At 48.3% G+C, this 27,989-nt stretch overlaps 2 protein-coding genes and 1 long non-coding RNA gene across 4 annotated transcripts in view; 1 reads left to right on the top strand and 2 right to left on the bottom strand.

The window, feature by feature from the left end:
- Positions 1-27,989, bottom strand: part of LOC138852519 (uncharacterized) — a 389,852-nt gene that overhangs the window by 354,757 nt on the left and 7,106 nt on the right. The gene's annotated exons all lie outside the window — the stretch shown is intronic.
- Positions 1-27,989, top strand: part of LOC128688062 (intraflagellar transport protein 74 homolog) — a 694,157-nt gene that overhangs the window by 250,272 nt on the left and 415,896 nt on the right. The gene's annotated exons all lie outside the window — the stretch shown is intronic.
- Positions 1,433-27,986, bottom strand: LOC138852531 (uncharacterized). Its single transcript, XM_070083848.1, has 3 exons — positions 27,835-27,986; positions 3,112-3,931; positions 1,433-1,687 (listed from the first exon to the last, which is right to left on the bottom strand). Exons 1-3 carry the CDS (start codon positions 27,984-27,986, stop codon positions 1,604-1,606), a joined length of 1,056 nt encoding a protein of 351 aa, XP_069939949.1. The 3' UTR covers positions 1,433-1,603.

The raw sequence follows: 27,989 nt of genomic DNA on the forward strand, positions 1-27,989 counted from the left end.
GCTGAAAAGTATGCTATTGGCTGCAGCTCCTTGTTCCCGATTTGTAATAGTACCGCCCCAACCCCAGACTCACAAGCATCAACCTGTAATGAAAAAGGTTTGGAGAAGTCTGGAGACAGGAGAATGGGTGCAGAGCACAATAATCTTTTTGCTTTATTAAAAGCAGTGTTACAATCTGAAGTCCAAATAAAGGGAACTTTATGACTGGTAAGAGAGGTAAGAGGGGCTACAATATCTGAGAAATTCTTACAGAATCTTCTGTAAAATCCGATCATGCCTAGGAAACGTTGAAGAGATTTCCTATCATGAGGAACTGGATATTCTTTAATCGAAAGAACTTTAGCAAGTTTAGGTGCAACATTACCACTACCTACTTCATGGCCTAGAAAAGTGACAGTGGCCTGGCCAAAGGAAGATTTAGATAAATTAACTGTTAATTGGGAATTCTTAAAGGTCTCAAACAGAGCTTTAAGTCTAAGTAGGTGTTGATCCCAAGTATCAGACACCACAACAATATCATCTAGGTATGCTGCCGTGCCTTCAAGTCCTTTAATAGCCTGATGGATGAGTTTCTGGAATGAAGAGGGGGAATTTTTCATTCCGAAGGGGGTAACTGTATACTGATAATGACCTCCTGGAATTACAAAGGCAGAGATTTCCTTCGCCTTATCTGTCAAAGGTACCTGATAGTAACCTTTAAGGAGATCTAATTTGGACACAAAAGTAGCCTTACCCACAAAGTCAATTACGTCATCCAGACGAGGAAGAGGGTAAGCATCTGTAATTGTGACCTCGTTCACTTTACGGTAGTCTGTGCACATACGAAACCCTCCATCAGCCTTTTTTACTAGGATGCACGGTGAAGCCCATGGACTAGATGACTCCTCCACTAAACCATGTTCTAACAAGAAGTCTACTTCCTGCTGAAGTAGCCTTTGCTTTTCAGGATTAGCTCTGTAGGGGGAGAGTTTAATTGGTTTAGATTTTCCCACATCTACATCATGGTAACCTAACGTACATTTTTTTGGCACATCCGAAAAAATATTAGGATATGACTGTAGAAGCTCAGTTAAATTGGTTGCTTGTATTTCAGATAATCCAGCCATTAAAGGGCTAGGATCCTTGAGGAGGACAGAATTTGAAAGTTTAGTATTAATTTCAGAGATAGAGTGCAAAGAGTCAGAGTCGTCCTCAGAGGTAGAGGACAGAGTCATTACTGGGACTTTATCTGGTGTATGAAAGGCCTTGATTTGATTAATGTGGTAAGTTTTTGTTTTTGAGGTCTTGTCAATGGGAGCTACCACATAATTTAAATCAGATAATCTACTTACTATCTGCATAGGTCCCGTAAATCTAGCTTTCAAGGTGTGGCCAGGTATAGGTTCCTGCACCAACACCTTGTCTCCTGGATGGAAGGAGTGGAATTGTGCACTTCTGTCATACCTCTGTTTCATCTTACTTTGAGCTGTCTTTAGGTTAGCCTTGGCTAACTCACGTGCCACCTGCAACCTTGAAGATGGGTTGTAGAGTGCTGAGCTTACGTCTTCTCCCATCCATCCTTCTTTGAGCACCCGAAGAGGACCTCGTACATTGTGCCCAAAGATCAGCTCAAACGGACTATACCCTGTAGACTCTTGCACCGTCTCTCGTACTGAGAACAGCAACAACGGTAGAGATTCATCCCAATCTGTCGGAAAGTGCATGCAAAAACTTCTCATCATTGTTTTTAATGTTTGGTGGAATCTTTCCAAGGCGCCTTGGGACTGAGGGTGATAGGCAGTGGATAAGTTGTGAATTATCCCTAACCTAGTTAATACTTCCCTAAATGCTTTGGCAGTGAAGTTAGTACCTTGATCACTTTGTATAGTTTTAGGAATGCCAAAACAAGAAATGAATTTTGTTAAAGCTTTGAGAATAGCTTTAGTATTGATACTACGCATAGGGATTGCTTCAGGATATCTGGTTACTTTATCCATAATTGTAAATAAATACTGGTTTCCCGACTTTGACTTAGGTAGTGGACCTACACAATCTATAATTAAATCTGCAAAAGGTTCTCCATCAGCAGGTATGGGTTGGAGAGGTGCAGGTTTAATGGAATGTCCAGGTTTTCCAACTTGCTGACATTCTCAGCAACACCTAATATGATTCTTCACATCTTTCTTTAATTTTGGCCAATAAAATTCTTCTGTGATTCTATACAAGGTTTTTGTAATTCCTAAGTGACCTCCTAATGACGTATTATGAGCTATATTTAATATCTGAGGTCTATACTTGGTTGGAACCACTAACCTGTCGTATAATTGCCGGCCCTCTATCTCCTTACCAGTCTCAGTGCAGACCAAATAATCATTTTTAACTTCATACTTGACTGGATGACCCAAAGAGGATTTACCCATGGCTGCCTCAAAAGCGAATTTTAAAGAAGGGTCCTTTCGTTGTTCCTCCCGGAAGGACAGTCCCTCGGGCATGGAAACAGACATCTGGCAATCCTGCAACCTGGGAATAGGAAGGCTTGATCGGGGTCTGTTCACTTGATCTACGAGGCTCTGGCCAGTTTTCCTCGTAAAACAATGTGGCTATTCCGAGATCGGAGTCGTCCAAGGATAGGTCAACATTCTCTCCAGACAACCCTTGGGATGTTGCCCGAGTTATGGCCAACACCGGAGAAGCATTAATCATTATAGGTTCAGGACACGAACTAACAGTAGTAATGTTATTACCCAGTAATAACATGGCATTTTTCATGGGAAATCCTTTTGAGACACCTACAGTCAAGTACCCAGTGTAATATTTGCACTGTACATAAATTTTATGCAAAGGAACAGAATAAATAGCTCCTCCAAATGCTTCCAATAAAACTGAGGAATTCAAAGAAGTATTCTCTGAAAGGGGTAATATTCCTTCTCTGACAAGTGAGCAATATGCTCCAGTATCTCTAAAGGTATTTACTTTAGTTGGTTCTGAGTTTTCCTGAAGGGAAATAAGACTTTCGCAATAATAAGGGGCCATACCTTTTTCTACTTCTCTAGGGGACATGTTACTAGGGATATTAGAGATTTTCCCAATGGGTTGAGGTTTTTGGGGGCAGTTGGAACTGATGTGACCTACTTTATTGCACCTGAAGCAGACGACAGGCTTGCCCTTTACTCCCTGATGACGTTGCAAGTGGTGTCGTTCTGGCTGGTACCTCTCTGGATATTGTTGTCGAGATGCTCCATAAGTAGTTTGCCTCTCCGCAGGGGGACCATATGTTGAGAAGCGTGGCTCACCAGGTGACTTGGTTGGATGACGTAGACGCTCTCCCTCCGGCTGGCACTTCATTCTCCAATGTTGTCGATCTCTGCTCACGCCAGACTGTTGAAAAGAGAGACGGGACCGCTCGGACAAGGAGCGGTTCGTTTCGAAGGTATCAGCCAACCTGGCCGCCTCCAATGCAGTGGTTAAGTCACGATCCTGCAGAAAGACACGAACCTCTGGTCCCACAGACTCCAGCAGGTTATCAATCAGAATAAGCTGCACCAGATCCTCAAAGGTAGAGACACCACTTGCTTTATACCAGCTGGTAAAAGCTTTGGTTTGCTGTCTCACAAAGTCCACCAGGGATTGACCAAGCTGCCGCCTGTTCAATTTGAAGGTCTTACGATATTTGGCTGGGATACACGTATATGCTCCCAACACTGTGGTCTTCACTACTTGATAATCAGAAAATTCAGCGTCATTTAATACTGACGTAAATTCCTGTGCCTTACCCGATAATGCTGTATGAACCAACGATGCCCAGTGCTGTTCCGGCCACCTCAAGGCTCGAGCCTGATTTTCGAAGCTTTCGAAAAATTGCTCTGGTTCGGCCTCATTGAAGCGGGGAACAAACTGTACTGCTTTCTGTAAACTAAAATTATTTACAGAATGCGAAAATTGCCTCCTTTCTCTTTCCCTATCAAATTCTTCCCTTGCGAATGCTCTCTGTTCCCTAGTTTGCTCAAGATTGATTTTTGCCAGCTCAAGTGCCAACGACGCTGATTCACCCTGAGACAACCCAGCTGCACTATACTGACCATTTTGCTCCGTAGGTGTATCATCTTCCTCCTGCGAGAACATAGTTTTTTCCCTAGCTCCCGTAGAGGGAGGAGTTTGATGTGCCATCTCTTCTTCAATAAGTTTGTCAGCAATAAGTGAACGCAGTTGCGCAGCTGTAAGAGTGCATTTATAGGGAATGCCAATGGAACGAGCAATTTGCCAACAACGTTGTAGGGACAATTTAGGTAGGTTATGCAAAGTATATGCCGACACCAGGCGTCTGACTCGTCTAGGTGGCATAAGTTATTCGCTATGCACAGTACGAATACCCCAACGTAACACGTTAATTTGCAGAACACGCTTAGCTATGCACAGTACGATTGCAGAATACGCATACAAGCAAAGCCGACTGCACACAAGATTGACCGTAGCGAAGCGAGCACACTGAACAAGCTAGTAGCGAGCTGTTGAACGATCACACAATAGCAAGGCTGATCATAAGCAACTGACACGCAAAATTTGTAAAGCGAAGCGAGACAGCAAGCTACACAATGTTCCTGCTACAAGCTTCACCCTAAGCTCAACCGTTTCTCTAAGTCCAGCTCCAGCTCTCGGACAGGCTACCCATATTACAACCTAGGATTTCAAAGGCCTGTTATCCCAGGTGTAATGGGAGCAAATAAACACAGTAGAAAAAGTTTAGACTTATATTATCCTTCACCAATTTATAACAGCAATATGTACACTATGTACAGTGATAAGTATAGTGCACTCCACGGTAAGCAAAGCAGAAATAGAAGCCACAAGATAGCAGACCGTGCTTCAACCAGCTCTAGAATGGGAATGACAAGGGCAGACAGGAGAGCGGTATCCACATAACCTCTGCGATTGCCAATCCCACCTTCTTATTGGCTAGAACCTGGTCACTAGTTGAACGATGGGGCCCCATCACCAACTCTTAGCAACCTGGTTCGCTGGTTGGGGGAGATAGCCTGTAAATGAGGGTGTGTCCATGCGCCGAATAAAGGTTACGTACTCTTTGCATGTCACAACCTTTCTCCCACCTTAGGAGAAAAACAACCTGTAAACTAATATATGAAAACAACACTTCCACTGACACCACCTTGGTAAATCTTCTCCTACCAGAAACATGCAACTGTTATTACCACATACCAGTACATATAGTTAAGATAAGATAAGATTTCGTTCGGATTTTTAACCCCGGAGGGTTAGCCACCCAGGATAACCCAAGAAAGTCAGTGCGTCATCGAGGACTGTCTAACTTATTTCCATTGGGGTCCTCAATCTTGTCCCCCAGGATGCGACCCACACCAGTCGACTAACACCCAGGTACCTATTTGCTGCTAGGTGAACAGGACAATAGGTGTAAGGAAACGTGTCGAAATGTTTCCACCCGCCGGGAATCGAACCCGGGCCCTCCGTGTGTGAAGCGGGAGTTTTAGCCACCAGGCCACCGGGCCACCGGTGTTATTTTAGCAGTCAAATAACTCTCCCGGTCAAGCTCCCATGTTATGTTGGTTTGTCCCTTATTACTTTGATAGTAAGGTTCTCACTACATGTTCTAGTGTGGGGTAGCTTTTTACTTAATGGCTTTATCTGTCTAGGGGTAATACTTACATCATGGCTGATCATCTTGAGTGTCTCCGATATCCTTTCACCAGCCCTCCTCACAGGTTATTTAAACTACTACTATAAAAATATAACTGTATTCTAAATAGATATGTACAGAAGATACATTTACAACCTCACATTTTGAAAAAAAAAAAAAAAAAAAAAAAAAAAAAAAAAAAAAAATCTACACACTCCATAGCTGTTCTCCCACATGGTGCATCTCAGCAACTTTGTCCATCTCTCTTCTTGACTAACTCTGGGCTAACCAGTGTTTTGACACACTTTAGTCACCCTGGGTATGGTGGCCACAACTTAAGTTATAAAAACTCACTCCTGGAGCACACATGCCCCAAAAAGATAGAAAGAAGGACCCAGAGGTCCTTCCACCTTCATATCAACCAAAACAGAGAGAGGGAGGGGGAGGAGCCTAGCTAAGCTCCTCCCACACCCACCAAAAACAAAAGACTGTTGCCAAGCACAATTCTCCAGTTACCACAATTCTACCACACCTTAATTTTACTTTTACAAAAAGAAATACAACTTTATAAACTACTTATTTAAATTGTGTGTTTATGTGTCTATAGTATAACCTATTATATTGAGAAAAAGGCTTGACCCAGCTGCCTCTCAGTCCTAAGGGTGATCAGCCCTTATGACATTTAGAACTGAGTTCCCATCAATCAGATCCGTTGGCATGGCCGACGCGGCAGGTAGTGTAGCGGGCTAACTGCGGGATTTTCAAGGATAGCTCCTGGTCAAAGAGGCTGACCAGGTCCCTACTTAACAGAACTCAGTGTGAATGCTTTGAGAAGATACCAGAGCAGCGAACGGACATCCCAGTGCATCGTTTCAGCGTAAATAGTTGAAGTGTTGTGCAGTTTTAAGAGGGTTTGGTGTTGTAGAGTCAGGACCAGTCAGCGCCTCCCCCCCCCTCTCCGCTGGGGGGGGAGGGGGAGGGCGTGTGTAGTAAACAGTGACCCTCTCATAATGCCTCACCCCTGCCCGACTCCCCCGCCTCACCCACCCAACTCCCAGCGCCACCCCATCTGTAGAGGGTACTTCTCCCCTAACCCACGATGTCAGCGATGGTACTGCAGCCGCAGGGAGTGCCGGGCTCACAGGAACTTCCACTACAGGGACAGCATCGTGGAGTTCGACCGCGAGGCAGCTGCCAGGTGTGCCACAGGCAGTGTGTACTCAGTTCCTCAAGCTTCAACATCCGTGCACACGAGGGCCTGGGATCTTCAATCAACTTGGCGTCCACCAGGACGCTGACATGTCCCTAGGACAGCTCTCCATCGGGCTGCTAACGGAGTCACTGGCTTCTTGGACCTCTTGGGGAGGGTCGATGGTGCTCGTGCAAGCAGCATATCCCGGGGCAACTTGCTGCTGTTTGCAATGGCTGTCTACCGAGGAGAGACAGGCACCTAGCAACATCTGTTGTTGGGGCATTGGATGAATTCCCTACTATGTTTGTTAACTGCTCATTACTCTGTAATTTGTCTATGATTGTAATCATGTCATAACGTGTTTATCATTCATTACCTTTGAAACTTGTCATGATTGTGACCAGCTCTACCTGGAGCTCATTACCTTTGTAAATTCTCATGATTAATGTGTTTATGATTCATTACCTTTGCAATTATTCATGAGTGTGACCAGCTCAACCTGGAGCTCATTACCTTTGTAACTTGGTCATGATTATGACCAGATCTAGTTCATTACCTTTGTAACTTGCTCAGCTATCAAAACTTTGGAGTCCAGTCCCTGGACCAATTATGTACCTCTGTAATCTATTGACTACCGCCCACAGGATGGGTATGGGGTGCATAATAAACATATTAAACTAACTAACTGTCCCCATCAATTCAATATAATTAAGTATTCCAGAGTAACTGTTACTTATAAATACATGTTGGGTCCTATAGCCCCATAACACCCATGGTGACTGACATCACTCACCATGGTGAATTTGATCACTCAACATAGCATCACATATGGTGACTGACATCACTCTTCATGGTGGATGACATCACTCACCATGGTGACTGGCATCACACACTATGGTGACTGACATCACTCTTCATGGTGACTGACATCACTCACCATGGTGACTGGCATCACACACTATGGTGACTGACATCACTAACGATGGTGACTGAGATCAATCACCATTGTGACTGGCATCACACATCGTAATTGACATCACTCACAATGGTAACTGACATCACTCACCATGGTGACTGACATCACTCACCATGGTGACTAACATCAATCACCATAGTGACTGGCATCACACACAATGGTGACTGAGATCACTCACCACAGTGACTGGCATCACACACCATGGTGACTGACATCACACACCATGGTGGCTGACATCACTCACCATGGTGACTGAGATTACTCACCATAATGACTATCATCACACATCATGGTGACTGAGATCATTCGCCATGGTGACTGGCATCACACATCATGGTGACTGAGATCATTCGCCATGGTGACTGGCATCACTCACCATGGTGACTGGTATCACTCTCTATGGTGACTGGCATCACTCACCATGGTGACTGGCATCACTCTCTATGGTGACTGGCATCACTCACCATGGTGACTGGCATCACTCTCTATGGTGACTGGCATCACTCACCATGGTGACTGGCACCACTCTCTATGGTGACTGGCATCACTCACCATGGTGACTGGCATCGCTCACCATGGTGACTGAGATCACTCACCACAGTGATTGGCATCACTCACTATGGAGACTGGCATCACTCACCATGGTGACTGGCATCACTCACCATGGTGACTGGCATCACTCACTATGGAGACTGGCATCACTCACCATGGTGACTGGCATCACTCACCATGGTGACTGGCATCACTCACCATGGTGACTGGCATCACTCACCATGGTGACTGGCATCACTCACTATGGTGACTGGCATCACTCACTATGGAGACTGGCATCACTCACCATGGTGACTGGCATCACTCACCATGGTGACTGGCATCACTCACTATGGAGACTGGCATCACTCACTATGGAGACTGGCATCACTCACCATGGTGACTGGCATCACTCACCATGGTGACTGGCATCACTCACCATGGTGACTGGCATCACTCACCATGGTGACTGGCATCACTCACTATGGAGACTGGCATCACTCACCATGGTGACTGGCATCACTCACCATGGTGACTGGCATCACTCACCATGGTGACTGGCATCACTCACCATGGTGACTGGCATCACTCACCATGGTGACTGGCATCACTCACCATGGTGACTGGCATCACTCACCATGGTGACTGGCATCACTCACTATGGAGACTGGCATCACTCACTATGGTGATCATCACTCACCATGGTGACTGGGATCACTCTACATGGTGACTGGCATCACTCACCATGGTGACTGGCATCACTCACCATGGTGACTGGCATCACTCACAATGGAGACTGGCATCACTCACTATGGTGACTGGCATCACTCACCATGGTGACTGGCATCACTCACCATGGTGACTGGCATCACTCACCATGGTGACTGGCATCACTCACCATGGTGACTGGCATCACTCACTATGGAGACTGGCATCACTCACTATGGTGACTGGCATCACTCACCATGGTGACTGGCATCACTCACCATGGTGACTGGCATCACTCACCATGGTGACTGGCATCACTCACCATGGTGACTGGCATCACTCACCATGGTGACTGGCATCACTCACCATGGAGACTGGCATCACTCACCATGGTGACTGGCATCACTCACCATGGTGACTGGCATCACTCACTATGGTGACTGGCATCACTCACTATGGAGACTGGCATCACTCACCATGGTGACTGGAATCACTCACCATGGTGACTGGCATCACTCACCATGGTGACTGGCATCACTCACCATGGTGACTGGCATCACTCACCATGGTGACTGGCATCACTCACTATGGAGACTGGCATCACTCACCATGGTGACTGGCATCACTCACCATGGTGACTGGCATCACTCACTATGGAGACTGGCATCACTCACCATGGTGACTGGTATCACTCACCATGGTGACTGGCATCACTCACCATGGTGACTGGCATCACTCACCATGGTGACTGGCATCACTCACCATGGAGACTGGCATCACTCACCATGGTGACTGGCATCACTCACCATGGTGACTGGCATCACTCACTATGGAGACTGGCATCACTCACTATGGTGACTGGCATCACTCACCATGGAGACTGGCATCACTCACCATGGTGACTGGCATCACTCACTATGGAGACTGGCATCACTCACTATGGTGACTGGCATCACTCACCATGGAGACTGGCATCACTCACCATGGTGACTGGCATCACTCACTATGGAGACTGGCATCACTCACCATGGTGACTGGCATCACTCACCATGGTGACTGGCATCACTCACTATGGAGACTGGCATCACTCACCATGGTGACTGGCATCACTCACCATGGTGACTGGTATCACTCACCATGGTGACTGGCATCACTCACTATGGAGACTGGCATCACTCACCATGGTGACTGGCATCACTCACTATGGAGACTGGCATCACTCACCATGGTGACTGGCATCACTCACCATGGTGACTGGCATCACTCACCATGGTGACTGGCATCACTCACTATGGAGACTGGCATCACTCACCATGGTGACTGGCATCACTCACCATGGTGACTGGCATCACTCACCATGGTGACTGGCATCACTCACTATGGAGACTGGCATCACTCACCATGGTGACTGGCATCACTCACTATGGAGACTGGCATCACTCACCATGGTGACTGGCATCACTCACTATGGAGACTGGCATCACTCACCATGGTGACTGGCATCACTCACCATGGTGACTGGCATCACTCACCATGGTGACTGGCATCACTCACCATGGTGACTGGCATCACTCACCATGGTGACTGGCATCACTCACCATGGTGACTGGCATCACTCACTATGGAGACTGGCATCACTCACCATGGTGACTGGCATCACTCACCATGGTGACTGGCATCACTCACCATGGTGACTGGCATCACTCACCATGGTGACTGGCATCACTCACCATGGTGACTGGCATCACTCACCATGGTGACTGGCATCACTCACTATGGAGACTGGCATCACTCACCATGGTGACTGGCATCACTCACCATGGTGACTGGTATCACTCACCATGGTGACTGGCATCACTCACCATGGAGACTGGCATCACTCACCATGGTGACTGGCATCACTCACTATGGAGACTGGCATCACTCACCATGGTGACTGGTATCACTCACCATGGTGACTGGCATCACTCACCATGGAGACTGGCATCACTCACCATGGTGACTGGCATCACTCACCATGGTGACTGGCATCACTCACCATGGAGACTGGCATCACTCACCATGGTGACTGGCATCACTCACTATGGAGACTGGCATCACTCACTATGGAGACTGGCATCACTCACCATGGTGACTGGCATCACTCACTATGGAGACTGGCATCACTCACTATGGAGACTGGCATCACTCACTATGGTGACTGGCATCACTCACTATGGAGACTGGCATCACTCACCATGGTGACTGGTATCACTCACCATGGAGACTGGCATCACTCACCATGGTGACTGGCATCACTCACTATGGAGACTGGCATCACTCACCATGGTGACTGGTATCACTCACCATGGTGACTGGCATCACTCACCATGGTGACTGGCATCACTCACCATGGTGACTGGCATCACTCACTATGGTGACTGGCATCACTCACCATGGTGACTGGCATCACTCACCATGGTGACTGGCATCACTCACCATGGTGACTGGCATCACTCACCATGGAGACTGGCATCACTCACCATGGAGACTGGCATCACTCACCATGGTGACTGGCATCACTCACCATGGAGACTGGCATCACTCACCATGGTGACTGGCATCACTCACCATGGTGACTGGCATCACTCACCATGGTGACTGGCATCACTCACCATGGTGACTGGCATCACTCACCATGGTGACTGGCATCACTCACCATGGAGACTGGCATCACTCACCATGGTGACTGGCATCACTCACCATGGTGACTGGCATCACTCACTATGGAGACTGGCATCACTCACCATGGTGACTGGCATCACTCACCATGGTGACTGGCATCACTCACTATGGAGACTGGCATCACTCACTATGGAGACTGGCATCACTCACCATGGTGACTGGCATCACTCACTATGGAGACTGGCATCACTCACTATGGAGACTGGCATCACTCACCATGGTGACTGGCATCACTCACTATGGAGACTGGCATCACTCACCATGGTGACTGGCATCACTCACTATGGAGACTGGCATCACTCACCATGGTGACTGGCATCACTCACCATGGTGACTGGCATCACTCACCATGGTGACTGGCATCACTCACTATGGAGACTGGCATCACTCACTATGGAGACTGGCATCACTCACCATGGTGACTGGCATCACTCACCATGGTGACTGGCATCACTCACTATGGAGACTGGCATCACTCACTATGGAGACTGGCATCACTCACCATGGTGACTGGCATCACTCACCATGGTGACTGGCATCACTCACTATGGAGACTGGCATCACTCACTATGGAGACTGGCATCACTCACCATGGTGACTGGCATCACTCACTATGGAGACTGGCATCACTCACTATGGAGACTGGCATCACTCACCATGGTGACTGGCATCACTCACTATGGAGACTGGCATCACTCACTATGGAGACTGGCATCACTCACCATGGTGACTGGCATCACTCACTATGGAGACTGGCATCACTCACTATGGAGACTGGCATCACTCACCATGGTGACTGGCATCACTCACTATGGTGACTGGCATCACTCACCATGGTGACTGGCATCACTCACTATGGAGACTGGCATCACTCACCATGGTGACTGGCATCACTCACCATGGAGACTGGCATCACTCACTATGGAGACTGGCATCACTCACCATGGTGACTGGCATCACTCACCATGGTGACTGGCATCACTCACTATGGAGACTGGCATCACTCACCATGGTGACTGGTATCACTCACCATGGTGACTGGCATCACTCACCATGGTGACTGGCATCACTCACCATGGTGACTGGCATCACTCACTATGGAGACTGGCATCACTCACTATGGTGACTGGCATCACTCACCATGGTGACTGGCATCACTCACTATGGAGACTGGCATCACTCACTATGGAGACTGGTATCACTCACCATGGAGACTGGTATCACTCACCATGGTGACTGGCATCACTCACTATGGAGACTGGCATCACTCACCATGGTGACTGGCATCACTCACTATGGAGACTGGCATCACTCACCATGGTGACTGGCATCACTCACCATGGAGACTGGCATCACTCACCATGGTGACTGGCATCACTCACTATGGTGACTGGCATCACTCACCATGGTGACTGGCATCACTCACCATGGTGACTGGCATCACTCACCATGGTGACTGGCATCACTCACCATGGTGACTGGCATCACTCACTATGGAGACTGGCATCACTCACCATGGTGACTGGCATCACTCACCATGGTGACTGGCATCACTCACCATGGTGACTGGCATCACTCACTATGGAGACTGGCATCACTCACCATGGTGACTGGCATCACTCACTATGGAGACTGGCATCACTCACCATGGTGACTGGCATCACTCACTATGGAGACTGGCATCACTCACCATGGTGACTGGCATCACTCACTATGGAGACTGGCATCACTCACCATGGTGACTGGCATCACTCACCATGGTGACTGGCATCACTCACCATGGTGACTGGCATCACTCACCATGGTGACTGGCATCACTCACCATGGTGACTGGCATCACTCACCATGGTGACTGGCATCACTCACCATGGTGACTGGCATCACTCACCATGGTGACTGGCATCACTCACCATGGTGACTGGCATCACTCACCATGGTGACTGGCATCACTCACTATGGAGACTGGCATCACTCACCATGGTGACTGGCATCACTCACCATGGTGACTGGCATCACTCACTATGGAGACTGGCATCACTCACCATGGTGACTGGCATCACTCACCATGGTGACTGGCATCACTCACTATGGAGACTGGCATCACTCACCATGGTGACTGGCATCACTCACTATGGAGACTGGCATCACTCACCATGGAGACTGGCATCACTCACTATGGAGACTGGCATCACTCACCATGGTGACTGGCATCACTCACCATGGTGACTGGCATCACTCACCATGGTGACTGGCATCACTCACTATGGAGACTGGCATCACTCACCATGGTGACTGGCATCACTCACCATGGAGACTGGCATCACTCACCATGGTGACTGGCATCACTCACCATGGTGACTGGCATCACTCACCATGGTGACTGGCATCACTCACCATGGTGACTGGCATCACTCACCATGGTGACTGGCATCACTCACCATGGTGACTGGCATCACTCACCATGGTGACTGGCATCACTCACCATGGTGACTGGCATCACTCACCATGGTGACTGGCATCACTCACCATGGTGACTGGCATCACTCACCATGGTGACTGGCATCACTCACCATGGTGACTGGCATCACTCACTATGGAGACTGGCATCACTCACCATGGTGACTGGCATCACTCACCATGGTGACTGGCATCACTCACTATGGTGACTGGCATCACTCACCATGGTGACTGGCATCACTCACCATGGTGACTGGCATCACTCACCATGGTGACTGGCATCACTCACTATGGTGACTGGCATCACTCACTATGGAGACTGGCATCACTCACTATGGAGACTGGCATCACTCACTATGGAGACTGGCATCACTCACTATGGTGACTGGCATCACTCACCATGGAGACTGGCATCACTCACTATGGAGACTGGCATCACTCACCATGGTGACTGGCATCACTCACCATGGTGACTGGCATCACTCACTATGGTGACTGGCATCACTCACTATGGAGACTGGCATCACTCACCATGGTGACTGGCATCACTCACCATGGTGACTGGCATCACTCACCATGGTGACTGGCATCACTCACTATGGTGACTGGCATCACTCACTATGGAGACTGGCATCACTCACCATGGTGACTGGCATCACTCACTATGGAGACTGGCATCACTCACCATGGTGACTGGCATCACTCACTATGGAGACTGGCATCACTCACTATGGAGACTGGCATCACTCACTATGGAGACTGGCATCACTCACTATGGTGACTGGCATCACTCACCATGGAGACTGGCATCACTCACTATGGAGACTGGCATCACTCACCATGGTGACTGGCATCACTCACCATGGTGACTGGCATCACTCACTATGGAGACTGGCATCACTCACTATGGAGACTGGCATCACTCACCATGGTGACTGGCATCACTCACTATGGAGACTGGCATCACTCACCATGGAGACTGGCATCACTCACCATGGAGACTGGCATCACTCACTATGGAGACTGGCATCACTCACCATGGTGACTGGCATCACTCACTATGGAGACTGGCATCACTCACCATGGTGACTGGCATCACTCACTATGGAGACTGGCATCACTCACCATGGTGACTGGCATCACTCACCATGGAGACTGGCATCACTCACCATGGTGACTGGCATCACTCACCATGGAGACTGGCATCACTCACCATGGTGACTGGCATCACTCACTATGGAGACTGGCATCACTCACCATGGTGACTGGCATCACTCACTATGGAGACTGGCATCACTCACCATGGTGACTGGCATCACTCACCATGGAGACTGGCATCACTCACCATGGTGACTGGCATCACTCACCATGGAGACTGGCATCACTCACCATGGTGACTGGCATCACTCACTATGGAGACTGGCATCACTCACCATGGTGACTGGCATCACTCACTATGGAGACTGGCATCACTCACTATGGAGACTGGCATCACTCACTATGGTGACTGGCATCACTCACTATGGAGACTGGCATCACTCACCATGGTGACTGGCATCACTCACTATGGAGACTGGCATCACTCACTATGGAGACTGGCATCACTCACCATGGTGACTGGCATCACTCACCATGGTGACTGGCATCACTCACCATGGTGACTGGCATCACTCACTATGGAGACTGGCATCACTCACCATGGTGACTGGCATCACTCACTATGGAGACTGGCATCACTCACCATGGTGACTGGCATCACTCACCATGGTGACTGGCATCACTCACTATGGAGACTGGCATCACTCACCATGGTGACTGGCATCACTCACTATGGAGACTGGCATCACTCACTATGGAGACTGGCATCACTCACTATGGAGACTGGCATCACTCACCATGGTGACTGGCATCACTCACCATGGTGACTGGCATCACTCACTATGGTGACTGGCATCACTCACCATGGTGACTGGCATCACTCACCATGGTGACTGGCATCACTCACCATGGTGACTGGCATCACTCACTATGGTGACTGGCATCACTCACCATGGTGACTGGCATCACTCACTATGGTGACTGGCATCACTCACCATGGTGACTGGCATCACTCACCATGGTGACTGGCATCACTCACCATGGTGACTGGCATCACTCACCATGGTGACTGGCATCACTCACTATGGTGACTGGCATCACTCACCATGGTGACTGGCATCACTCACCATGGTGACTGGCATCACTCACTATGGTGACTGGCATCACTCACTATGGTGACTGGCATCACTCACCATGGTGACTGGCATCACTCACTATGGAGACTGGCATCACTCACTATGGAGACTGGCATCACTCACCATGGTGACTGGCATCACTCACCATGGTGACTGGCATCACTCACCATGGTGACTGGCATCACTCACCATGGTGACTGGCATCACTCACTATGGAGACTGGCATCACTCACCATGGTGACTGGCATCACTCACCATGGTGACTGGCATCACTCACCATGGTGACTGGCATCACTCACTATGGAGACTGGCATCACTCACCATGGTGACTGGCATCACTCACTATGGAGACTGGCATCACTCACTATGGAGACTGGCATCACTCACCATGGTGACTGGCATCACTCACCATGGTGACTGGCATCACTCACTATGGTGACTGGCATCACTCACTATGGAGACTGGCATCACTCACCATGGTGACTGGCATCACTCACCATGGTGACTGGCATCACTCACCATGGTGACTGGCATCACTCACTATGGAGACTGGCATCACTCACCATGGTGACTGGCATCACTCACTATGGAGACTGGCATCACTCACTATGGAGACTGGCATCACTCACCATGGTGACTGGCATCACTCACCATGGTGACTGGCATCACTCACCATGGTGACTGGCATCACTCACTATGGTGACTGGCATCACTCACCATGGTGACTGGCATCACTCACCATGGTGACTGGCATCACTCACCATGGTGACTGGCATCACTCACCATGGTGACTGGCATCACTCACTATGGTGACTGGCATCACTCACCATGGTGACTGGCATCACTCACCATGGTGACTGGCATCACTCACTATGGTGACTGGCATCACTCACTATGGTGACTGGCATCACTCACCATGGTGACTGGCATCACTCACTATGGAGACTGGCATCACTCACTATGGAGACTGGCATCACTCACCATGGTGACTGGCATCACTCACCATGGTGACTGGCATCACTCACCATGGTGACTGGCATCACTCACCATGGTGACTGGCATCACTCACTATGGCATCACTCACCATGGTGACTGGCATCACTCACCATGGTGACTGGCATCACTCACCATGGTGACTGGCATCACTCACCATGGTGACTGGCATCACTCACCATGGTGACTGGCATCACTCACCATGGTGACTGGCATCACTCACTATGGAGACTGGCATCACTCACTATGGTGACTGGCATCACTCACCATGGTGACTGGCATCACTCACCATGGTGACTGGCATCACTCACTATGGTGACTGGCATCACTCACTATGGTGACTGGCATCACTCACCATGGTGACTGGCATCACTCACCATGGTGACTGGCATCACTCACCATGGTGACTGGCATCACTCACTATGGAGACTGGCATCACTCACCATGGTGACTGGCATCACTCACTATGGAGACTGGCATCACTCACTATGGAGACTGGCATCACTCACCATGGTGACTGGCATCACTCACCATGGTGACTGGCATCACTCACCATGGTGACTGGCATCACTCACTATGGTGACTGGCATCACTCACCATGGTGACTGGCATCACTCACTATGGAGACTGGCATCACTCACCATGGTGACTGGCATCACTCACCATGGTGACTGGCATCACTCACCATGGTGACTGGCATCACTCACTATGGAGACTGGCATCACTCACCATGGTGACTGGCATCACTCACCATGGTGACTGGCATCACTCACCATGGTGACTGGCATCACTCACTATGGAGACTGGCATCACTCACCATGGTGACTGGCATCACTCACTATGGAGACTGGCATCACTCACTATGGAGACTGGCATCACTCACTATGGAGACTGGCATCACTCACCATGGTGACTGGCATCACTCACTATGGTGACTGGCATCACTCACCATGGTGACTGGCATCACTCACCATGGTGACTGGCATCACTCACCATGGTGACTGGCATCACTCACCATGGTGACTGGCATCACTCACCATGGTGACTGGCATCACTCACCATGGTGACTGGCATCACTCACTATGGTGACTGGCATCACTCACCATGGTGACTGGCATCACTCACTATGGTGACTGGCATCACTCACCATGGTGACTGGCATCACTCACCATGGTGACTGGCATCACTCACCATGGTGACTGGCATCACTCACCATGGTGACTGGCATCACTCACTATGGAGACTGGCATCACTCACCATGGTGACTGGCATCACTCACCATGGTGACTGGCATCACTCACCATGGTGACTGGCATCACTCACCATGGTGACTGGCATCACTCACCATGGTGACTGGCATCACTCACCATGGTGACTGGCATCACTCACCATGGTGACTGGCATCACTCACCATGGTGACTGGCATCACTCACCATGGTGACTGGCATCACTCACCATGGTGACTGGCATCACTCACCATGGTGACTGGCATCACTCACCATGGTGACTGGCATCACTCACCATGGTGACTGGCATCACTCACCATGGTGACTGGCATCACTCACCATGGTGACTGGCATCACTCACTATGGTGACTGGCATCACTCACCATGGTGACTGGCATCACTCACCATGGTGACTGGCATCACTCACCATGGTGACTGGCATCACTCACTATGGAGACTGGCATCACTCACCATGGTGACTGGCATCACTCACTATGGAGACTGGCATCACTCACTATGGTGACTGGCATCACTCACCATGGTGACTGGCATCACTCACCATGGTGACTGGCATCACTCACCATGGTGACTGGCATCACTCACCATGGTGACTGACATCGCTCACTATGGTGACTGACATCTCTCACAATTGTGACTGGCATCACTCACCATGACTGACATCACTAACGATGGTGACTGCCATCACACACCGTGGTGACTGACATCACTCACAATGGTGACTTAGATCACACACCATTGGGACTGACATCACTCACCATTGTGACTGATATCACACACCATGGTGGTTGGAATTACAAACCATGGTGACTGAGATCGCTCACCATGGTGACTTAGATCACTCACCATGGTGACTGAGATCACTCACCATGGTGACTGACATCACTCACTATGGTGACTGACATCATTCAATTTGGAGACTGAGGTCACTCACCATGGTGACTGACATCACTCCCCGTGGTGACTGAGATCACTCACCATCGAGACTGACATCACTCACAATGGTGACTGACATCACTGACCATCGTGATTGACATCACTCACCCTGGTGACTGAGATAACTCACCATGGTGACTGACATCACTCACCATGGTGACTGACATCACTCACAATGGTGACTGACATCACTGACCATCGTGATTGACATCACTCACCCTGGTGACTGAGATAACTCACCATGGTGACTGACGTCACTCACCATGGTGACTGACATCACTCACTATTGTGATTGACATCACTCACCATTACAACTGAGATCACTCACCATAGTGATAAGATAAGATAAGATAAGATTTCGTTCGGATTTTTAACCCCGGAGGGTTAGCCACCCAGGATAACCCAAGAAAGTCAGTGCGTCATCGAGGACTGTCTAACTTATTTCCATTGGGGTCCTTAATCTTGTCCCCCAGGATGCGACCCACACCAGTCGACTAACACCCAGGTACCTATTTGCTGCTAGGTGAACAGGACAACAGGTGTAAGGAAACGTGTCGGAATTTCCACCCGCCGGGAATCGAACCCGGGCCCTCCGTGTGTGAAGCGGGAGCTTTAGCCACCAGACCACCGGGAGTTCGAACACGTGGATAGGGTAAAGTAATACTCACGTAGGCTGGAAGTACGTATAATTACGGATAATGTGGGTAGCGCCCAAACAGCCGTACCTATCTCCTTGCTCACTCTCGTCAGACTGACTGGCCACCCACAGTACCCATATGTGAGGGGGTCTTTGAATACTGCTGTGGTCAGCACAATATGAATACAGACAGTGACTCAGGCAGAGACGGTTGGTAGTGAGTCATCTACTGGTACACTGGTTACTGGTAACTGGTTACTACTACTGAGAGCTCGGGAGACCTCATCCACTTCACTGGATCAATCTGTTCCAGCAGTTGAGGAGAAAGAATTAGCTCCCACTGACTTCCCAGATGAAGTCAAGCGTTTGTTGACTCTGTTGAACAAACGTCGTAAAGCCATTGCCTTACCAGGTGAGAAGATGGGTATAACGAACTTATTGTCCCATCGTATTCCACTTGAACCTGGTACTAGACCTATCTACATACCTGCGTACAGAATGCCTCATTCACAAGTTGCTGTCGCAGAAGAATTGATCAATCAAATGCTTGATGATGGATTTATTGCACCTAGCAATTCACCTTGGAATGCACCCTTGATCCTAGTACGTAAGAAGGATGGTACTTGGCGCCCAGTGATTGACTTTAGGAAGTTAAACGCGAAAACTATTCCAGATCGCTTCCCACTCCCTGTACTGGGTGATCTTTTACGTAACATCGGAGATAACAAAGTCTTTTCAACCCTGGATTTGTTACAAGGGTTTTGGCAAGTCCCTCTTCACGAGGACAGCCAAGAGCTAACTGCATTCTCCACTCCTATAGGTCATTATCACTTCCTCCGTATGGCGTTTGGATTACGATCTTCCCCTATCACGTTCTCAAGGCTCATGACTAATATCTTTAGAGGTCTCTTAGGTAATGCACTTATGGTGTACTTAGATGACGTAATCGTCATGTCTAAAGACGTGGATACACACTTGAAAAGACTTGATGTAGTACTTGGTAAGCTTGAAGAGGCCAATTTAAAGATTAAACTGTCTAAATGTCAATTTTTCAGATCAGAAATTAAGTTTCTTGGTCACGTAGTCACTCCTAGAGGGGTTACGACTGACCAAAGTAAAGTAACTGCAGTACTAAATTTTCCAACACCCAAAACTGCTGATGCCATAAGATCCTTTGTGGGCTTAGCAGGTTTTTATAGATCTTTCATTGCCAATTTTTCTTCCATAGCTGCTCCTCTAACTGAGTTGCTTAAGAAAGATGCTCCTTTTGTTTGGACCTTCCGTCAAGAAAGAGCATTCCAAACTCTAAAAGAAAAGCTAACATCTGCTCCAATTTTGAAATTTCCAGATTTTTCTAAGCCCTTCTATCTGACAACTGATGCTAGTTCAATTGGCATAGGTGCCGTACTAGCTCAGAAGACCGATGGCAAGTACAACGCAGTTGCATTTGCTAGCCGAGTCCTTACAAAGGCTGAACGTAATTATACAGTAACTGAGCAAGAAGCTTTAGCAATAGTATGGTCTTTAAAGCACTTCCGAGACATTATTTATCAGTACTCTGTTCATGTCTTGACAGACCATGCTCCATTGATACCTTTATTCCAGGACAAACAACCTACTGGAAGGTTAGCCAGATGGACCTTGACTATCCAAGAGTTCAATCCCACCGCTGCCACCATTTATCATGTGGGAGTTCGAACACGTGGATAGGGTAAAGTAATACTCACGTAGGCTGGAAGTACGTATAATTACGGATAATGTGGGTAGCGCCCAAACAGCCGTACCTATCTCCTTGCTCACTCTCGTCAGACTGACTGGCCGCCCACAGTACCCATATGTGAGGGGGGTCTTTGAATACTGCTGTGGTCAGCACAATATGAATACAGACAGTGACTCAGGCAGAGACGGTTGGTAGTGAGTCATCTACTGGTACACTGGTTACTGGTAACTGGTTACTACTACTGAGAGTGACTGACATCACTCACCATGGTGACTGGCATCACTCACCATGGTGACTGGCATCAATCACCGTGGTGACTGACATCTGTCACATTTGTGACTTTCATCACTCACCATGGTGACTGACATCACTAACGATGGTGACTGCCATCACACACCATGGTGACTGACATCACTCACAGTGGTGACTTAGATCACACACCATTGTGACTGACATCACTCACCATTGTGACTGATATCGCACACCATGGTGACTGACATCACTCACCATGGTGACTGACATCACACACCATCTTGACCAACATCACTAGCCATGTTGACTGACAACACAAACCATGGTGACTGACATCACTCACCATGGTGACAGACATCACTGAACAAGGCAACTGAGATCACTCACCATGGTGACTGGCATCACACATCATGGTGACTGAGATCATTCACCATGGTGACTGAGACCATTCACCATGGTGACTGACATCACACACCATGGTGACTGAGATCACTCACTGTGGTGATTGAGATCACTCAACATGGTGGTTGGCATTGCAAACCATGGTGACTGAGATCACTCACTATGGTGACTGAGATCACTCACCATGGTGACTGAGATCACTCACCATGGTCACTGACATCATTCAATTTGGAGACTGAGGTCACTCACCATGGTGACTGACATCACTCACCATGTTGACTGAGATCACTCACCATCGTGACTGACATCACTCACAATAGTGACTGACATCACTGACCATGGTGATTGACATCACTCACCCTGGTGACTGAGATCACTCTCAATGATGACTGACATCACTCACCATGGTGACTGATATCATTCATTATAGTAACTGACATCACTCACTATTGTCATTGACATCACTCACCATGGTGACTGACATCACTCACCATGGTGACTGACATCACTCACCATTGTGACTGACATCATTCACTATGGTGACTGACATCACTCACCATTGTGACTGAGATCGCTCACCATGAAGACTGACATCACTCACCATGAACTCTGACATCACTCACCATGAAGACTTATATCTCTCACCATGAAGACTGACATCACTCACCATGAAGACTGACATCACTCACCATGAAGACTGACATCACACACCATGGTGACTGAGACCACTCACGATGGTGACTGGCATCACACACCAGGGTGACTGAGATCACTCACCATGATGACTGACATCACTCACTATAGTGACTGGCATCACACACCATTGTGACTGACATCACTCACCATGGTGACTGAGATCACTTTCCATCATGGCTGACATCACACACCGTGGTGACTGAGATCACTCACCATGGTGACTGATATCACTCACCATAGTGACTGGCATCACACTCCATGGTGACTAAGATCACTCACTATAGTGACTGGCATCACACACCATTGTGACTGGGATCACTCACCATACTGACTGGCATCACACACCATGGTGACTGAGATCACTCACCATGGTGAATGAGATCACTAACCATGGTGACTGGCATCACACACCATGGTGACTAAGATCACTCACCATGGTGACTGGCATCACGCACCATGGTGACTGACATCACACACCATGGTGACTGACATCACTCGCCATAGTGAATGAGATCACTCACCATTGCGACCAGCATCACACATCATTGTGACTGACATCACTCACCATGGTGACTGACATCATTCTTTATGGTGGATGACATCACTCACCATGGTGACTGGCATCACACACTATGTTGACTGACATCACTCACCATGGTGATTGAGATCACTCATCATTGTGACTGGCATCACACACCATAGTGACTGACATCACACACTATGGTGACTGACATCACTCACCATGGTGAATGAGATCACTCACCATAGTGACTGGCATCACACATCATAGTGACTGACATCACTCACCATGGTGATTGACATAACTCTTCATGGTGGATGACATCACTCACCATGGTGACTGAGATCACTCACCATGGTGACTGACATCACTCACTATAGTGACTGGCATCACACACCATGGTGACTTAAATCACTCACCATGGTGACTGAGATCACTTACCATGATGACTGACGTCACACTCCATGGTGACTGAGATCACTCGCCATGGTGACTTGCATCACGCTCCACGGTGACTAAGATCACTCACTATAGTGACTGGCATCACGCACCATGGTGACTGAGATCACACACCATGGTTACTGAGATCACTCACCATGGTGACTGTCATCACACACCATCGTGACTGAGATCACTCACCATGGTGACTGAAATCACTCACCATGGTGACTGGCATCACACACCATGGTGACTAAGATCACTCACCATGGTGACTGGCGTCACACACCATAGTGATTGACATCACACACTATGGTGACTGACATCACTCACCATGGTGAATGAGATCACTCACCATAGTGACTGGCATCACACATCATGGTGGCTGACATCACTCACCATGGTGATTGACATAACTCTTCATGGTGGATGACATCACTCATCATGGTGACTGAGATCACTCACCATTGTGACTGGCATCACACATCATCGTGACTGACATCACTCACCATGGTGACTGACATCACTCGCCATGGTGTCTGGCATCACTCGCCATGGTGACTGACATCACTCACCATAGTGACTGGCATCACACACTATGGTGACTGAGATCACTCACCGTGATGACTGGCATCATTCACCATGGTGACTGACATCATTCACCATGGTGACTGGCATCACTCACCATGGTGACTGAGATCACTCACCATGGTGACTGACATCGCTCACCATGGTGACTGGCATCACTCACCATGATGACTGACATCACTCACCATGGTGACTGACATCACTCACCATGGTGACTGAGATCACTCACCATGGTGACTGGCATCAATCACCATGGTGACTGGCATCACTCACCATGGTGACTGACATCGCTCACCATGGTGACTGGCATCAATCACCATGGTGACTGGCATCACTCACCATCGTGACTGACATCACTCACCATGGTGACTGACATCACTTACCATGACGACTGACATCACTCACCATGGTGACTGACATCACTCCCCATGGTGACTGACATCACTCACCATTGTGACTGGCATCACTCACCATCGTGACTGGCATCAATCACCATGGTGACTGGCATCACTCACCATCGTGACTGACATCACTCACCATGGTGACTGACATCACTCACCATGGGTTATTCTCCTGTTTATATCACATAAACAATAAACTGGTCATAAGAAAACAGTTACACTGTATGACGCATTATGCCGCAGCCTTATAAAAAATGGATAATTTATAAATAAGGTTAATATTTATAATCTGTTGTAGGTTTTATTATAAAAACTGTCTCCCTGTCTTGTAAAGGCGATTACATAATAAATCACAGTGTAAGTTTAAAACATTATACAAAGCACGGTACAGAACAGGTGAGGTTAGAACTCATGGTGAGTAAGAGGTAAAACTCGCGGCCAGTGTGTAAGCCGCTGGACCAGCTGCCTACAAGAAGAGTCATCCAATTAGGTATATTTATGCACCATAGTGAAGTTGTCAGCAGTACTGTGTACTTGTGTAGTACACTCTTAAATCCATTATTCTTTAGAGACGATCCCTAAGATAAGATAAGATAATATTTCGTTCGGTTTTTTTAACCCCGGAGGGTTAGTCTCTCAGGATAACCCAAGAAAGTCAGTGCGTTATCGAGAACTGTCTAACTTAAATTAAGAATTAAACTAAGTCTACCCGAAATGCCTAGCCATGCTAGGTGTTCTAGTGGTACACTCTGTAATCATTATTTAACTACATGTAAACCACACAATAACCAAATTCTGTAAACTCAGCATTGTAATCCTTATAGAGAATAAACTTTGAATTGAATTGAATTGAATTGGGGTCCTCAGTCTTGTCCCCCCAGGATGCAACCCTCACCAGTCGACTTACACCCTGGTACCTATTTGCTGCTAGGTGAACAGGACAACAAGTGTCAGGAAACGTTTCGAAATGTTTCAACCCGCCGGGAATCGAACCCGGGCCCTCCGTGTGTGAAGTGGGAGCTTTAGTCACCAGGCCACCATGCTATGACGTCACGAGTTCCTCAAACGTGAGCTGTAGGCCACAGCTCTCCCTCTCAGTTCAAGGCTAGGCGGAGGTAAGGTTCTGGGTCTCGCCTCAATTATACGCTACCAAGACATCTAATGTGTGCATTTCTTACGTCATTATCTCCTCACTAACCCCACGACAAAGTTAGCCTGAGCCACACTGCTAACTTCTCTATAGTGTATAAATATACCTAGTTGGATGACTTATTATAGCCAACTGGCCCAGTGACTTACGCACTGGCCTGGAGTTTTACGACTTGCTTATCATGAGTTCAAACCCCACCGTACTGCAGTTTGTGGCAATCATCTTATTACAATTTCGTGAGTCAAAACATTATACAGTACTGTTTGGTTTTTCAGTTCGATAAATAAACTAATTATTGCTTCAGAAAATTCATGGCACTATACCTGGTGTGAAAATTTGTCTGGACTGCCTCCAAGTGAGTCGCCTACCCTGGCAAGCTCTGTTGACACCGAGCTCTGAGGTCGGTACCTCAGCCTCACAAGTGGCTTACAGGACAGATTTTCATAAATGACTGATGTTGCAAGAAATCTCGCCTGCATGCACGTTTAAAGGACTAACTTACTTTGTGTTGCAGCATATATCCTGATCTCAACCTCCCTAAGCTTAGCCCCTTTGAACTTCCCCTCAGAACCACGTACAACCGGGAGCCTTAATTCCTGCAATATTCAATCGTTATTAGTGACCTGCCTGTACCTTGGAAATTCCTATATCCAAGGGGGTGTGTATCCCCTAGTATGACTATGCAGACACGGACACTAGCTTCTAGGCTGACAAGAGACGCTGGTACATACTGGGCATGCACTGCCAGTTGAACAAAGGCCCACAGTTCAACTCACTCACAACTTTCCCCAGAAACTGGCCAGAATCCTACGAAAGAGTGGAGGTCTTGTCTTACTGTATGGGCCTGACAGAGGAGGTCATCTACGGTACATTGAGGTGCCTCCACCAGGTTTCCCCAAATCTCATATGTGAGGACATGTGGGGGGCGCCGCCTGCTGATCACAGCACGTCTTGTCCAGGTGATGTCTGGTCATAAAAGAACGAGCTGGCGTCTTCGAGACCCACGCCTCGTCGTTCAAACTTGGGCTGCCAGTTCTCCCTAGCTAACTTAACCTAGTGTTTGCCTACATTATCGGCCTATTACTACCTATGTTAAGGTCTTAGGTCTACATTATTATTATCTACAGTTGCCTCAATAATCCTAATATTAGTGTACTAACAGTAAAACTACCTACTTCTTCCCTGAAGGGTAAATCTATAAATTAAGTAGTACCTCCCATCCACCTTGGCCAATCCGGGAGAGAATGTTTGTGTTTTGGGTTGGGTGTAAGGGCCCTCGAACGGTGTGTTTTTCCCCGTTGGGACTTCTTGGACCGAATAAGTTCCAACATCCTCCTGCCGGCGAAGGTAGGTACTAAGTCTAGATCAAGTCTGCCTCCCGCAGGCCCTCCCAGTGGGCCCTGGACTTGAGCGCCATTCGATGGGTCGTCCGGCCGCTCAGTTCGGTCAGCCTCTGGCCTAACTTCTCATGTCCCAGTCTCACCATGTGGACCTCGAGAGGCAAAAGCCTGTTGATGGGTCTTATAGTCTCGACACCATTCATTCTCACCTTCACCATTCT

This window comes from Cherax quadricarinatus, chromosome 10, assembly GCF_038502225.1.
Source record: "Cherax quadricarinatus isolate ZL_2023a chromosome 10, ASM3850222v1, whole genome shotgun sequence".
Taxonomy (NCBI): domain Eukaryota; kingdom Metazoa; phylum Arthropoda; class Malacostraca; order Decapoda; family Parastacidae; genus Cherax; species Cherax quadricarinatus.